The 12,650-nt window shown below is 40.4% G+C and overlaps 1 protein-coding gene across 1 annotated transcript in view; it reads right to left on the reverse strand.

Annotated features, from left to right (window-relative positions):
- cntln (centlein, centrosomal protein) overlaps positions 1 to 12,650 on the reverse strand; it is a gene marked incomplete at both ends in the record, with an annotated part of 83,661 nt that overhangs the window by 66,511 nt on the left and 4,500 nt on the right. Inside the window, 6 exons of the mRNA XM_079219596.1 lie at positions 483 to 806; positions 1,435 to 1,597; positions 2,526 to 2,659; positions 4,711 to 4,890; positions 5,865 to 5,999; positions 9,119 to 9,203. Coding sequence (XP_079075722.1) covers positions 483 to 806; positions 1,435 to 1,597; positions 2,526 to 2,659; positions 4,711 to 4,890; positions 5,865 to 5,999; positions 9,119 to 9,203 — 1,021 coding nt within the window. The remainder of the gene's footprint in view (positions 1 to 482; positions 807 to 1,434; positions 1,598 to 2,525; positions 2,660 to 4,710; positions 4,891 to 5,864; positions 6,000 to 9,118; positions 9,204 to 12,650) is intronic.

Below are 12,650 nucleotides of genomic sequence, written 5' to 3' on the forward strand. Positions count from 1 at the left end.
CTTAAATCCATATTTTTGGATGTCTAGCCTTTCAAAATCAAAATGTTTACTGCAGTTAAAAACATGCACAGAGTATATGTTTACCCTTCTTTTGTAGGCTACTCACCATCTCAAGCAAGTACAACTAAAACTACGAGATGTTGTCTTTATAACCTTTTTTTTTGGACACTCATTTGCAAGATCAATATTCATATTGTTTGGTGATGTATGAACAGAATTATGACATTGATGTCCGAGTTAATCTAATAATTATGTGAGCAAAATTGTAATGGTTGGCTTGTTTTTAAAATCGGCATCCGAAATTCTAAGATATCAAAACTGTTATGTAAATGAACAACCCACTGCACTGCAAAATAAAAAACTGAATTGAATTTGGCATGGATAGGCTCATGTGGATAGATATAAGTTGAATATATTTTAATTGATCTATTTGCACAAACTTTTCGTGTTTGGTTTGTAAAGACCTTAAGAGGGGTGCTTACCTTAAAGTTGGTTTGTCTATTTGGTGAGGGGTGTTGCTGCTGTTGTTGCTGCTGTTGTTGCTGCTGTTGTTGCTGTTGTTGCTGCTGCAGTTGCTGCTGCAGATGCTGCTGCAGTTGTTGCTGCTGCAGTTGCTGCTGCAGATGCTGCTGCAGTTGTTGCTGCAGTTGTGTCTGTTCCTGCTGCTGCTGTTGTAGCTGGGCCTGGAGTTGCAGGATGTGTTGGTCCTTCTGAGCCAGTAGGCTGCTGAGCTTCTCGTGACTCTGACGGAGGTTGCCCTCACTAGACACCAAGGCCTGGTAGCACTGACTCAACTCCTTGTACAGCTGTTGACAAACACAAATAGGACAACAGGTTGCTGAAGCAGGCCAGGAGGGGAGGTTAAGAGGGAATGGGTCACGTCAAACGGAGAAAGATGAGACAAACGAGATTGGGTGACATGAAGACTGACATGGGTTTTCATATGGGGATGTTTTTTAGTTCATAGTAACAGGAAAGACATGCAAGTAAGGAGAAAGAAAAGGAAAAATAGAGGGATAAAAATCCAACAAAAAGAAGAATATAACGTTCCTTTAAATTCATGTTTTATTACGCTTAATTGCTCCAGATGTCTCCCCTGACCCCCTCCCTGTGTAGTGCTGAGTATGATACAGTGGTATAGTAAACAGATAGAGGGGTGGTAGGTTGAGAACCCATTCACAGTAACAGGATACGGTGAGAAAAGCCCTTCTTTTCTGGCACTAGTCAAATAATTGTAGGTTACAGCTAGCTTGGAAATAAATCACCACAGTGGGTGAGGCCTGAATGGAGGGCAACAAAGTGGTTCTAGTAATGATGAGTTTGAGTTTGAGCTTGTGTGTGTGTGTGTGTGTGTGTGTGTGTGTGTGTGTGTGTGTGTGTGTGTGTGTGTGTGTGTGTGTGCGTGTGTGCGTGTGTGCGTGTGTGTGTGTGTACCTTCTGATAGGAGGTGTTGTCAGCAGTATGTGCCTCTTCTTGGTTCCTCAGGACTTTCTGAGTGTCTAGGTTGAGTCCTTCCAGTTGCTTGATCAGATGGCTCTGCTCTGCTGCGTGCTCTGTACTGTGTCTGTACAGGGTCTGCACCTCTGCAAACTCACAACTACACACAGGCAACATGTTAAATACATTCACACTGTACATGCACCGTGACTGTGACTAATGAGAAAACACATTGTTTATCAATACACAATAGAGCAATACTGGCATTTATTTCTCCATTAATAGCCTGAAATTACATGCCCACGATTTGGATGTAAATCAAGATTTAAGGTCATAACTTTTTAAAAGGGTGTAAGGAGACCAGAGAACTTAAATTATTGTTATAAGTATTATTACTGCTTTTTTTCTCCTTCAGATTTTATAATTCAATTAAATGTGTAAAAATGGGTTAAAAAAATATTATTACACTGTAAAATAAATTAGCAATATTGGGTTGAACCCAGAACAATGACAAGTTTATTCAATCTTTCTGAAAATTTCTCTTAAAATAGCAATATCAGCATTAATGTTTATTTCATTTTTTTTTTTTTTTATCCCATGGAATTACCAGAAAGTGCTCCACTAACTAATGAGGCTATCTTTATTCACATAGCTAAAACCTAAAGAATGGTCTCTGGTCCTTATGTGACTGACATGTTAGAGTGCCTCTGGCATTAAAACAGAAAAGTAGTTAAAAAAAAGGTTGAGATTACAAGTAAGGCTCCTACGGTTCTCACAGTTTTTATCATATCGACTAAAGCTTAGCCAAAGCCTGCAATGTTTCCGTTTTCTACTTCTTTTAAAGCACATCCACTATGCAGGGCTTATCAAGTGGCTTTAGGTGAGCCAGAGTGGAAGAAATCTGTGTCACCCCCAAGCCTCCCAGTGTAGAGAGCAATATAGCAACTGCTCTACACAGCAACCAATGTGAGGTAATCTATATGTCTAAGCACAGGACAGATGCGTACTTCCTTCAACTAATGAAATGACTGTTACAAGAAAACAAACACTCAGGTGTATTGGCCAATGCTTAAGTTGGAAGGGCTCACCGAAGTTGATTGAGTTGCCCCTCTTTTGCTGTTACCTCCCTCTCTTTGGAAGAAAGCCTAGCGGTTAGACTGCTACTGTGGCTCTGCGAGTTGGACAACTCCTGCCATGCATTGTGTAGCTCCGCCTCCAACTCCTGGTGTAGAAGAGTAACAACGGTTTATTTATATTTCAGGAACACATAGCCTAACGTGTAGGCTGTGTAAATGCAGCACAGACAGGTGAGGTTGCTGCTTACTCTGTGGGTTTTTTTTAACTGTACAGCACTTTGTGACCTCTTTGTCTGTGAAATGTGCTTTATAAATACAATTATTATTACTCTGCCCTGGAATCAGAAAGGTTTTATTTCACAATGTGTAAGTGTAAATGTTGGATATCGTACAGCCTCTATCAGATACTGTCCATGCTGTACATGTTTCAGCCATGTTTTTCCGTCTCTCATCCATCTGATGGAACAGATACTCTTCTATTTTAATCCAGACAGTTGTCTACACTGGCTGCGTAACAGCTCACAATTTACACATGTAACTACATTGATTGTGCATTTGGCTGTAAGAAATGTCAAAACACTTTTGAGACGCAAGGTGACGTAGACAAGGTGTTAGTGACAGCTTTTTCTTAATAAGAAAAAAACATTAGAGCAGGGCAGGATGCACAGCATCAAACACACAAAGGTCTCCAAACCTTGATAGATTATCGGTAATTAAAAAGTGTTTCACATGGCCAGAATTAAACATATGCAAAATTAATTAGTCTTCAGCCATTACAAGAAAGGACATGAAAAGATGCTATAATACTTGTGTGTGCATAAAAAAAGCAATCATTTTAGTTTGCCGTCTATACATGGGAGAACAAAATGCAAAGATGGTTCCCCTGCAGGAGAACTCGCAATGTTTCGATTTTGAAGAGAATGTTTGAGTCATTGTCAAGCAGGTACTTTCTCAAGTGTCTAAATAAGTGAACAGAAAGAGGATCACTACGGTTTTATTAGCTTTAGGGCTATCACATTGTGTTTCCTTTATTTTGCCCACCCCCTGTGGGTGTACCTTAACTATACATGCACTGGAATACATTGTAAATTCCTTGACAAATCTTTGCTATGTAAAACAAATTGACATGATGTATCCACCGCACGCCCGATGATCTCCATCTCCATCTCTCACATCAATGAATGCTACAAGAAAATTAGGAACACGTAGGGTGTATTAGGCTGTGATGGATGTGCATAGACTAGTTGCTGGGCTCCATCTTGTCCAAGTGTAATTACTCTGCCCTGACTTATTTAAGACTTCCTGTCTGACTCCATCTGACGAGCGTAGCAATATGTTTCATAACAATCAGTCTATCAGGAAGGGGCAAAATGTGAGGCTCTTCTGCTGCTGCTCTGTCCTCAGACTCTAGTATTGGCAGGCAGCTGATTTCTGTCAGGGAATGGCAAAAGGCGGCTGAAATGAAACCTCCGCAGGACTTTGATTGTGGTTTGAGCCTTCTCTGCATCCCCCTTGCCCAACCAATCTTGTAACGATGTGTGAGCTTTGATGTACGCATAAATAGTGAATGACTTCTGAAACTCGGCAAGAGAGTGGTCACTCTTTCCTGACTTCTCTCTCTGGAATGTAATGCACATTATATTTCTTGATTATACCTTTATGCACTCACTAAACATTACTGAGTGCTTATAGTTACATTTCCACTTCCTCACAGTCCCCCATTCAACCCAGTGGTTCATGTTTAAAATAACAACACTGCTGTCACTGTCTAATCACTGTTTTTCTCATGTCCACAGAGATGGAAAGTATTGATTGATACCAATGACTGGAGCAATGGGCAGATTATGAAAATGACCTGGGAGAGAATGAATGACTCACAACAACTACCAACCCGCACAAGAAAAGGACTTCACAAAAGTTCTTTTCACTTTTGGTCTTACCCTACTTTTGGTTTTACCCCACACAAGGAAGCTGTCCTCCATGTTGAATAATAATGTTTCCTTCCTTTGAATATAGTCCCTGCATATTTAAATTGTGTGCTTTGCAAAAAAGATATATTTTTATATTCACATGCTGATGAGGAAAGGGTATGAGGGATCAGAGAGTTCAAGGTGTGAGGAAGAAATGGAAAGCTAGAGGACGGTGCCCTTCCTGTACAACTATGTGTGTCTGAATGTACTTGTCCCCGTGTGCATACCGTGACTCTGTCCTGGGCAGCATCCCTCTGGTCTTTCTGGCTGTTGGCCTGCCTCCCTTTCTCCTCCAGGTCAGCTCGCAGGGCGGCACAGCGGGAGGTTAATCCCCCTTTCTCCTCCTCTAGAGCCTGCACCACCTGCCGCTCCTCCTCCTCTTTCCTCCTCCACTCCGTCTTCATTTCCTGGATAAGAGAGGTGTGTGTGTGTAAGGAGGAGAATGGGGGGTCATGAGGGCCAAATAAACAACGGTGGCGGAAGGAGAGGAATAGAAAAAGTAGCAATTCAAACTGAGAAAATGAAAGAAGAAAGACGGAGAAGTACAAAAAGAGAAGCAACCCATGGGGTTGAGGCTGAAATGAATATGTAAACAGTGGACCGACTTTGCTGCGGGAGGCCCCTGCATGAGCCGCTGATTGGCCAAGGTCACCTGTGCTGTATGACTGCGCGCACACGGCCAGATGTTGGCTGGTGCGGGCCGAGCCGTGCCGCAAGAGCTGGTCTCATGCAGGTACAGGGGCCAGTGTGTCTGCTTTAATGACAGGCTCCTAATGAGAATTGTGCTTGCTGCAAGACCCATTATACTCAACCTAGGTCTCCTTTGATGCTGTCCCCCACAATTTCGCGCCATGAGACCTCACCAAGACTGTGTAAGGACCATTCCTTTATCAATTAATCATAGCCAGGTCCCAACTAAGCATAATTAGGGAGAAGCCACACCATCACATGAACACTTTTCACTTCCCCCCACTGAAACAGTCATTAAGTATTTATCTGAAAGTTAACAGGCTGCTTTCCTTTTTCTATCTGTCTCTCGCACACGCACACGCACACGCACGCACACGCACACGCACACACACACACACACACACACACACACACACACACACTCCAGCTGTTAAGTATTCTCTGTTGTCAGTAGCAAGAAAGAAAGCTAAAAGCAAGAAAGGGTGAGATAAAGCTCTGGTGAAAAGCGAGAGGAAAAGACACAAAGACATAGAGATTGTGTTCAGGAGGGCTGAGCAATCCTCTTTCTCTTCTAAATGATTCAAATGCCTGTGGCTTTTGCCACGGGGGACTTGTCGTGTTCAGTGCCACACAGAACAGAGACTTTTTGACTCTGAGGCCCCGTCCGCCACGGAAAATTAGTTCCACCAACCTTAAGTTCCTGACTGTTATTGACCAGTTGTTCACGTAGAGCTGTCAGCTCCTTCTTCATTAAAGCAGTCTCCTCATCCACTGTCGTCCTCCTCTGTCCCATGTTGGTAATCTCCTGCTGCTGCCCTGTCACTTTCTGTGGCAGACAGAGAGACAGAAAAAAGACAGAGAAAAAGAAAGATAAGGAGAAAACAAGTTCCCCAGGTTTCATTATGGATTTAAGACTTGGAATACCGTTATTACATATATGACCTGGATCTTTTCCTGACCAGTTCTGAAATTTAAATTTACTTGGCCTTACCGATAAGCGAGCCCAAAAACATATATTTAAATATTAAGTAGATAAAGAGTGTTAAATAGTAGAACAACAAAAACTGTGATTATTTTTTTAACCTTGAATGTGTTAATACAGAAATTGGGTTGCAAATAAGTATTATTTTCCCATCATCATTCTACCAATTATTTTCTTGATTGTTCGATCTATTAAGCCTAAGAAAACAATTAAAAATGCCTGTTGCGTTTCCCTAGAGGCAAAGGTGATGTTTGTAAATGTCTTGTTTCATACAACTGACAATCACGAACATCTTTGTTTGAAAAACAAAGATCGATTTCGAAAGTGACTAATTAATAATTCACGTATCGATTAATCCCCAACCCTGAACAGAAAGCTAGCACATACTATTAAGATGTAACTATTTTGACTCAGAAAATATAATGCCTCATGATGAACAATTCAATGTTTCATAAGGTTCATCATCAGACCGGAACAGCAGAAATTGTTCAATAAATTTAATGACCATCCACTTCTGATGCTGGTATATGTTCACGTCGTGTTTTTTTGGCAGCCTTTGTGGCGTTAGTAGAATGAGGCTGGCCTATTAACACAGCATCAGCTGGGGTTTGGTTTTGGCTGGTAATCCACAGCCTTCTGTGGGTACACCCTCCTCTCAAATAACACTGCTTTGGGATGCAATTAATTGCCATGTTGAGGGAAATCGCTCAGATATATCCAGATAGTGGATTTAGCGTTCCTCGCTACTCCTAGCTCGCCGTGGTAAGAACAGAGGGGGCTTTAATAGAGATTTATACTGGAGAGCAGAAAATAAATTCAAACGTTGATAATGAGGTAGGCAAGAACAATTTGAACCCCAGTAGTGCTCAATTGATAGAGGAGGAAAAAAGGGGGATTCCACCAAGTTAAGAGGTCTAGGAACGAAAGATTAGCATTTGAAAATTCCCAGTGCTGTTCAAAAATGAAAGCTAATTATGTTGCAAAAATGGAAAGGAGTAGCGAGGGAAAGCATATAGAAAAAGAGAAAAAAAAAGTTGGAGAATAGAGATATCAAGAGGAGTGTAAGATCCTGTGTGGACTCAGTGGACCGTCACATCTCCCAAAAAAATAAAAAGAGAGAGGAAAAACCAATTAATCACTTTTTGGGTGGGTAATGCTCAAGACTGTGGATGAGATGATGACAGTCAGAGGGCCGAATGACACAGCGCAGAGTTCAGTGTGCTCTTAATGAGATTCTCAAAGAGCTTGTAACTTTCATTAACAACAGTCTGAGGGGAGAACGAGACAATTTTCAAAACCCCAAGCATGCAAGAATAAAAATAGAAGAAGTCTTTGACAACATATTATTGGCTTTTCTGTAAAAAAAATAAAATAATCCTCAGATCAGTGGATTAGAGGTAGATAGACTTTCAAACAAGTTTGGATTATGAATAATGCATAATGAATGAAAGAATCACTTAATTATAACAACTGTTAGGGCAGAAGGTTGGTTTGCAAATGTGACACACTGGAGAAAATGGTCCAGATGTGTGGCTACTTATCAGATGGCTGTGGACAGTTTTCTACCTGCCTGCCAGCCATTAGTTTAAGATACTAATAACAGTTATATTATTGCAGATCAACACAAAATACAGTTCACCAAAGCCTTGTTAAAATCAAGCAGACTTCACTGAGATGTTATAATGTTTAGAATTTTGAGTGTGCCCTTCTGGCATGTAAAAAAGGAAAACATTTAATTTCAGTGGCATTCACAATACAACATAATACATTTTCTTCTGCATAGTATGCAATAACAGGCCTTTATTATGGAGCCAAAATAGATAGATCACGCTTCATTACTTTCCCGCCCTGCATACCTACTGTATTATTGCTAGAAAGACAACTTAAACACAATAGTTACAGTAAAGATATTGCGATTCTAACATACTCATTGCCGAGTGTCTCACCCATGATCTTATTTTCATAATTGTGTACAGTGAGTTTGTTCGCAATACAGCAGCATATATTCTTGGCTTTTGTAGCATTGTGAATGCCATCTAATCTAGAAGCTATACAATTAAAGTTTTGAGAGATTTGCTTGCCAGTTGGCTTTTGATACACTCGTCATTATTACCATGCACATTGTTCATCCATCAAAACTTTTTTGTGTTATATTAAACAAGGCACATCTTTACAGCACTTTATTCAACGTAATCCAGCTTGTGCTCGACCGTCTTTGTGCATCTGCCCTACATCGCAGCACTGAAGGAATGGCACTATGTGCAACCTGTGAGAAAAAAGTAGACTATGTTGACTGATTGCACTGTTGTACTGCCCTCAAACTAAAGGCCCAAATAATACACTGAAATAAAGTTTGACATAATCACATATCTTGTGCTCTTATGAGTTAATATTATAGGTACTGTATCGACTGGGTAAAGATGGCTAAGGAGGGTAATTTAAAAAAACACTGGCAAGCTGATGACTCCATTACAGCCCGTCTCATCAGGAATGAACATGATTCTGGATGAGGGACGCTAATGAAGGAGGCTGACAGATGCTTCAGTGAGGGGATGATGATGATTTGGAGTAAATTACATTAGTGATGTCATTATTGTCAGCCATTATACCATAGAGAAATATTGCATAAAGCGCGGCGTAAAGGAAAGCAGGTAGAGAAAGAGAGAAAGAGTTTAAAGGTGCAAGTTCAGAGATTGGGAGCATTTTAATTGCCTCGCAAATGCTCTCAACATGTCGACGGCGAGCCGGCGGCTCATAGCGAACAGTATGAACCGAGCTAGCAGTGCAAACCATGGAGGAAGTGCTGACAGAGCTTAAAGTGTTTACGGACAGTGTTATCAGCTGTAACTGCTGTATTGAAGCAGTGCAGCACCAGTTGGGTACACTAATATGCCCCAACATACACTAGAAGTCCTCCATTAATGTGTCTGAGCTCTAGGTCTGTGAGGCAAACAGTACTGTACCTGTTCCAGCTCCTGTATCTTGTAGTCTTTGGACTGGAGGATCTCCAACACTTTTCTGTCCTTGATCTCAGCTTTGTGCTTCTCACTGGAAGAAAGAGAGAAAAGAAAAACAAATCGGCATGTGTTCAGTCATTTACAACAGCGGTCCCCAACCACCAGTACCGGTCCGTCGGTCCCTTGGCACTGGGCCACAGAGAAAGAATGAATGGAAAAAATGTCGGAAAGATGTTTTATTTGGAAAAATTACCGAATACATCTGTCTGTGCGTCTAAACATGTCAAGCGGTCACGCGATACGTTAACCCAAAAATGAAACTCAAAAGAACGGAGTAGACTTAAAAAAAACACACTTGTGGGTGTCCTTGTCGCCCATCACCCCGAAATGGCACCGGCTCGTTGCAGAGGAACAAGCTCAGGGCTCCCACTAATTCGGCGTAATGGTGAGTTGTATTTGTATGCACTTTATATTTGTTTTTATGCTGGTCGTATAATTTTATTACATCATATTTATGATATTTATTTATTGGCCACACCGTGAAGGCCAGTCCGTGAAAATATTTTCTTACACAAAACTGGTCTGTGAAGCAAAAAAGGTTGGGGACCACTGATCTACAAGACGTATATACCTATAGGGTTAGAACAACTGGGCAGTACAAAGTATGTCATGCCTACATAGGGCTGAGCGATAACTTAATACAATAATTTCGATGGAATTGTTAGTATCTACCCTGACACCTTTGTAACTGGACCCAGACTTGAAACCGATAGATAATTAAGAATTATTCAATTTTGATTGCCTCTATTTTAACTGGTGCAGCTTTTCTAGCCTTTACGGCGCTCGTTCAGCGGTCCAGGGAACTCACCGACTAATTACATCTGTTGTCAATCACATCCCGCGTTGCTACTCGGCCAATCAAATATGTGTATTCCGACAGTATCGCCCTCAACTCGAGTGAGATAAACACACATGTGAGGGACGGGGAGAGAACGTGAGTCAGAGAAGTTATTTCACATGGCGGTGGAATGTGGTCAGCAAGACCAGAGCGCAGAGCCTTCAACCAAGAATGATGGACAGACTTATATGTTCAGTCTTCTAAAAGGCAGTTCAAAACCAGCGTGTTTCATATGTTCAGAGGCCGTGGGGATTTTTAAAAGCGGTAATGTGAAGCACCACTACGAGACAAAGCACACATCTTTTGAGCAAACATACCCACTCACATCCGAAATGAAGGCACAGAGAAATAAACCTAAGAGCCAAATATGATCAGAATCCTAACACGTTAATGCACTGCCCAATAATGATGTTAACAGAGAGGTTAATAGAGCTGAAACAAGTGGTTTCCAAAACCACAGAGATAGTCCAGGCACACACAATTTCCTTTAGAAGATGAGAAGAATATAAAACCGTGCCTTTTTTGGGTGAGATCACTTCACACCTGAATTAACTGAATTTGAAGCTGCAAGACATTTTCCTTTATCTAAAATGCAGTACTTTCATGCATATTTAAACAAACAAAAACTTTCTGTTATGTGTTATTTTATAATCCAGTCCTTATTTTACTTGAAATGAGAAGATCGTGTATTTATTATTAGAGTATGTATTATTTATAATTCATCTAGTTCAATTTGAAATCTGACAATAAATGTTTTTGAGATATTATTCAATTGAACTTTCTATGTTTGCAATGACAGTCAGTTTATTTATTTATTAAGGATCCCCATTAGCCTACGCCGTAGTGGAGACTATTCTTCCTGGGGTCCAGGCAAAAGCATTACAAGTTGTTGACTACATACAGGCGTTAATACAACTGTTCAACTTCCATATATAAATCATAGTGAGACATTATTGTGCCATACCTTTGCATGAGGAAATTCTCTCTAACTGGACCTTGTTGAATTGTAATTAAATACCCCTGGTGTAGTAGGTAAAGTCAGTGTAGTTAAATCTAACTATTATCTTAATCTGATTAGTCTGTGTGCATCCATATTAAGTTAACATAGTCAGTGCATACAGTAGTTGGAAACATGTATTTATTCTTTCTCTAATTCTTTCACTTCAAACTATTATATTCATTTTGCAATGAAGGTATTTATAAAAAGAGAAAATACTCAGTACTTTTCATTTGTCAAGAACTTAATTTACACAAAACTAGGCTTTACCGTGTGCTTATTTCATATAGACTATCTATTGAATTACGAGAAAACATGCTGTATTTTGATATATATGGTTATCGAGAAATTAAATGACCCATATCTTGATTCTGGCCATACCTGCCAACCGCATGCCGACAAAAAAGGACCCATATCGCCTTAAAAATGATTTACTGTAATTGCTTTATGACTTTGAAACATAGTGGCTGTTCAGTACATAGAAAGAGAAAAAACAGACATTTCAGAAACCTGTATATATATTTAGTTTGATGAGACTGATGTCATAAAGTGTGCTTTGTTAGTTCAATGTAACATTGTTTCTGTAATACTTTCCCACTTAGAGTGTAAATCCTGCTTTTTGTAACCGTCTTCTAATGTCAATTTCCTACTATTAATTTCTAATTCTTTGCGCACCTGCTAAACCTGGCATATAAAGAATAACCCTTTACATATAAGCAATTAGTCTTTTTTTTTTCTTTTCACATAATGTTTATAAAAAGTGTTCTTTAAGAAAAGTATTATCAATGTAAATAAAAACAGAAATATCTCTTATAAAAATGTGAGCTACTGTATTATCCTGCTGCTGCACCAAACTCTGAACATTCCCCTTCAGCCTACTAAGCCTCTTTTATCATAATGAACTTTTAGGGAGACAAAAAAAAGGCATCAATTGGGGACCTGTTTGTTTCAACTGCTATAGGCCACCAGGGGCCACCCATTCCCCCCACTCATCCCTTGCTCCTTCTACACCTCCCATCTGCGAGGCCTTTTCTCTCGTTTCTTTGCCTCTTCTGATCAGCACTCTCCCCTGGTAGACACCGAAATAAGTATCTGATGTCCCTGGAGGAGCTGGAACGCAGGCTGGCCTAGCTACATCTCCTTGTATATTGGGCTGTGTTCACCATGTCCTGAGCAACCAACCAATCACTCTACAAGATCCACACAGGAAGGGGAGGGGAGGCTGAATGGCGGTTCCCAGTAGGCACCTGCGCTTGACTGGAGTCGACACAATTACCATGTCAATATCCTCCTGCGCATCAGGTGATACAATACACATACACTCTCTGGGTGCATGTTCCCCCACGAGTCTCAGCGGACCAACATACTTTGATGGGTTTCCTGCGGGGCTATAAAGGAACTGAAGAGGGTGTGGAGAAGGAAAGAGACGCATAGGTACTAAGGAACTCTTCACTCGCTGCTACACTGTGTTTTACCCTTATTAAGGTTCTCCTAACAACTGAGAGACCTCAAAATGTAGTGATATGTACCCATGATAGTGAAAATATAATTTTAAGGAATCCTCAAAAGAGAAAAAAGTCAATAAAAACGGAATTAAACAAATTAAACAATTAATTTCAACATACGCAAGTGGAAATAACAAC

Source organism: Taurulus bubalis, assembly GCF_910589615.1.
Source record: "Taurulus bubalis genome assembly, chromosome: 6".
Taxonomy (NCBI): domain Eukaryota; kingdom Metazoa; phylum Chordata; class Actinopteri; order Perciformes; family Cottidae; genus Taurulus; species Taurulus bubalis.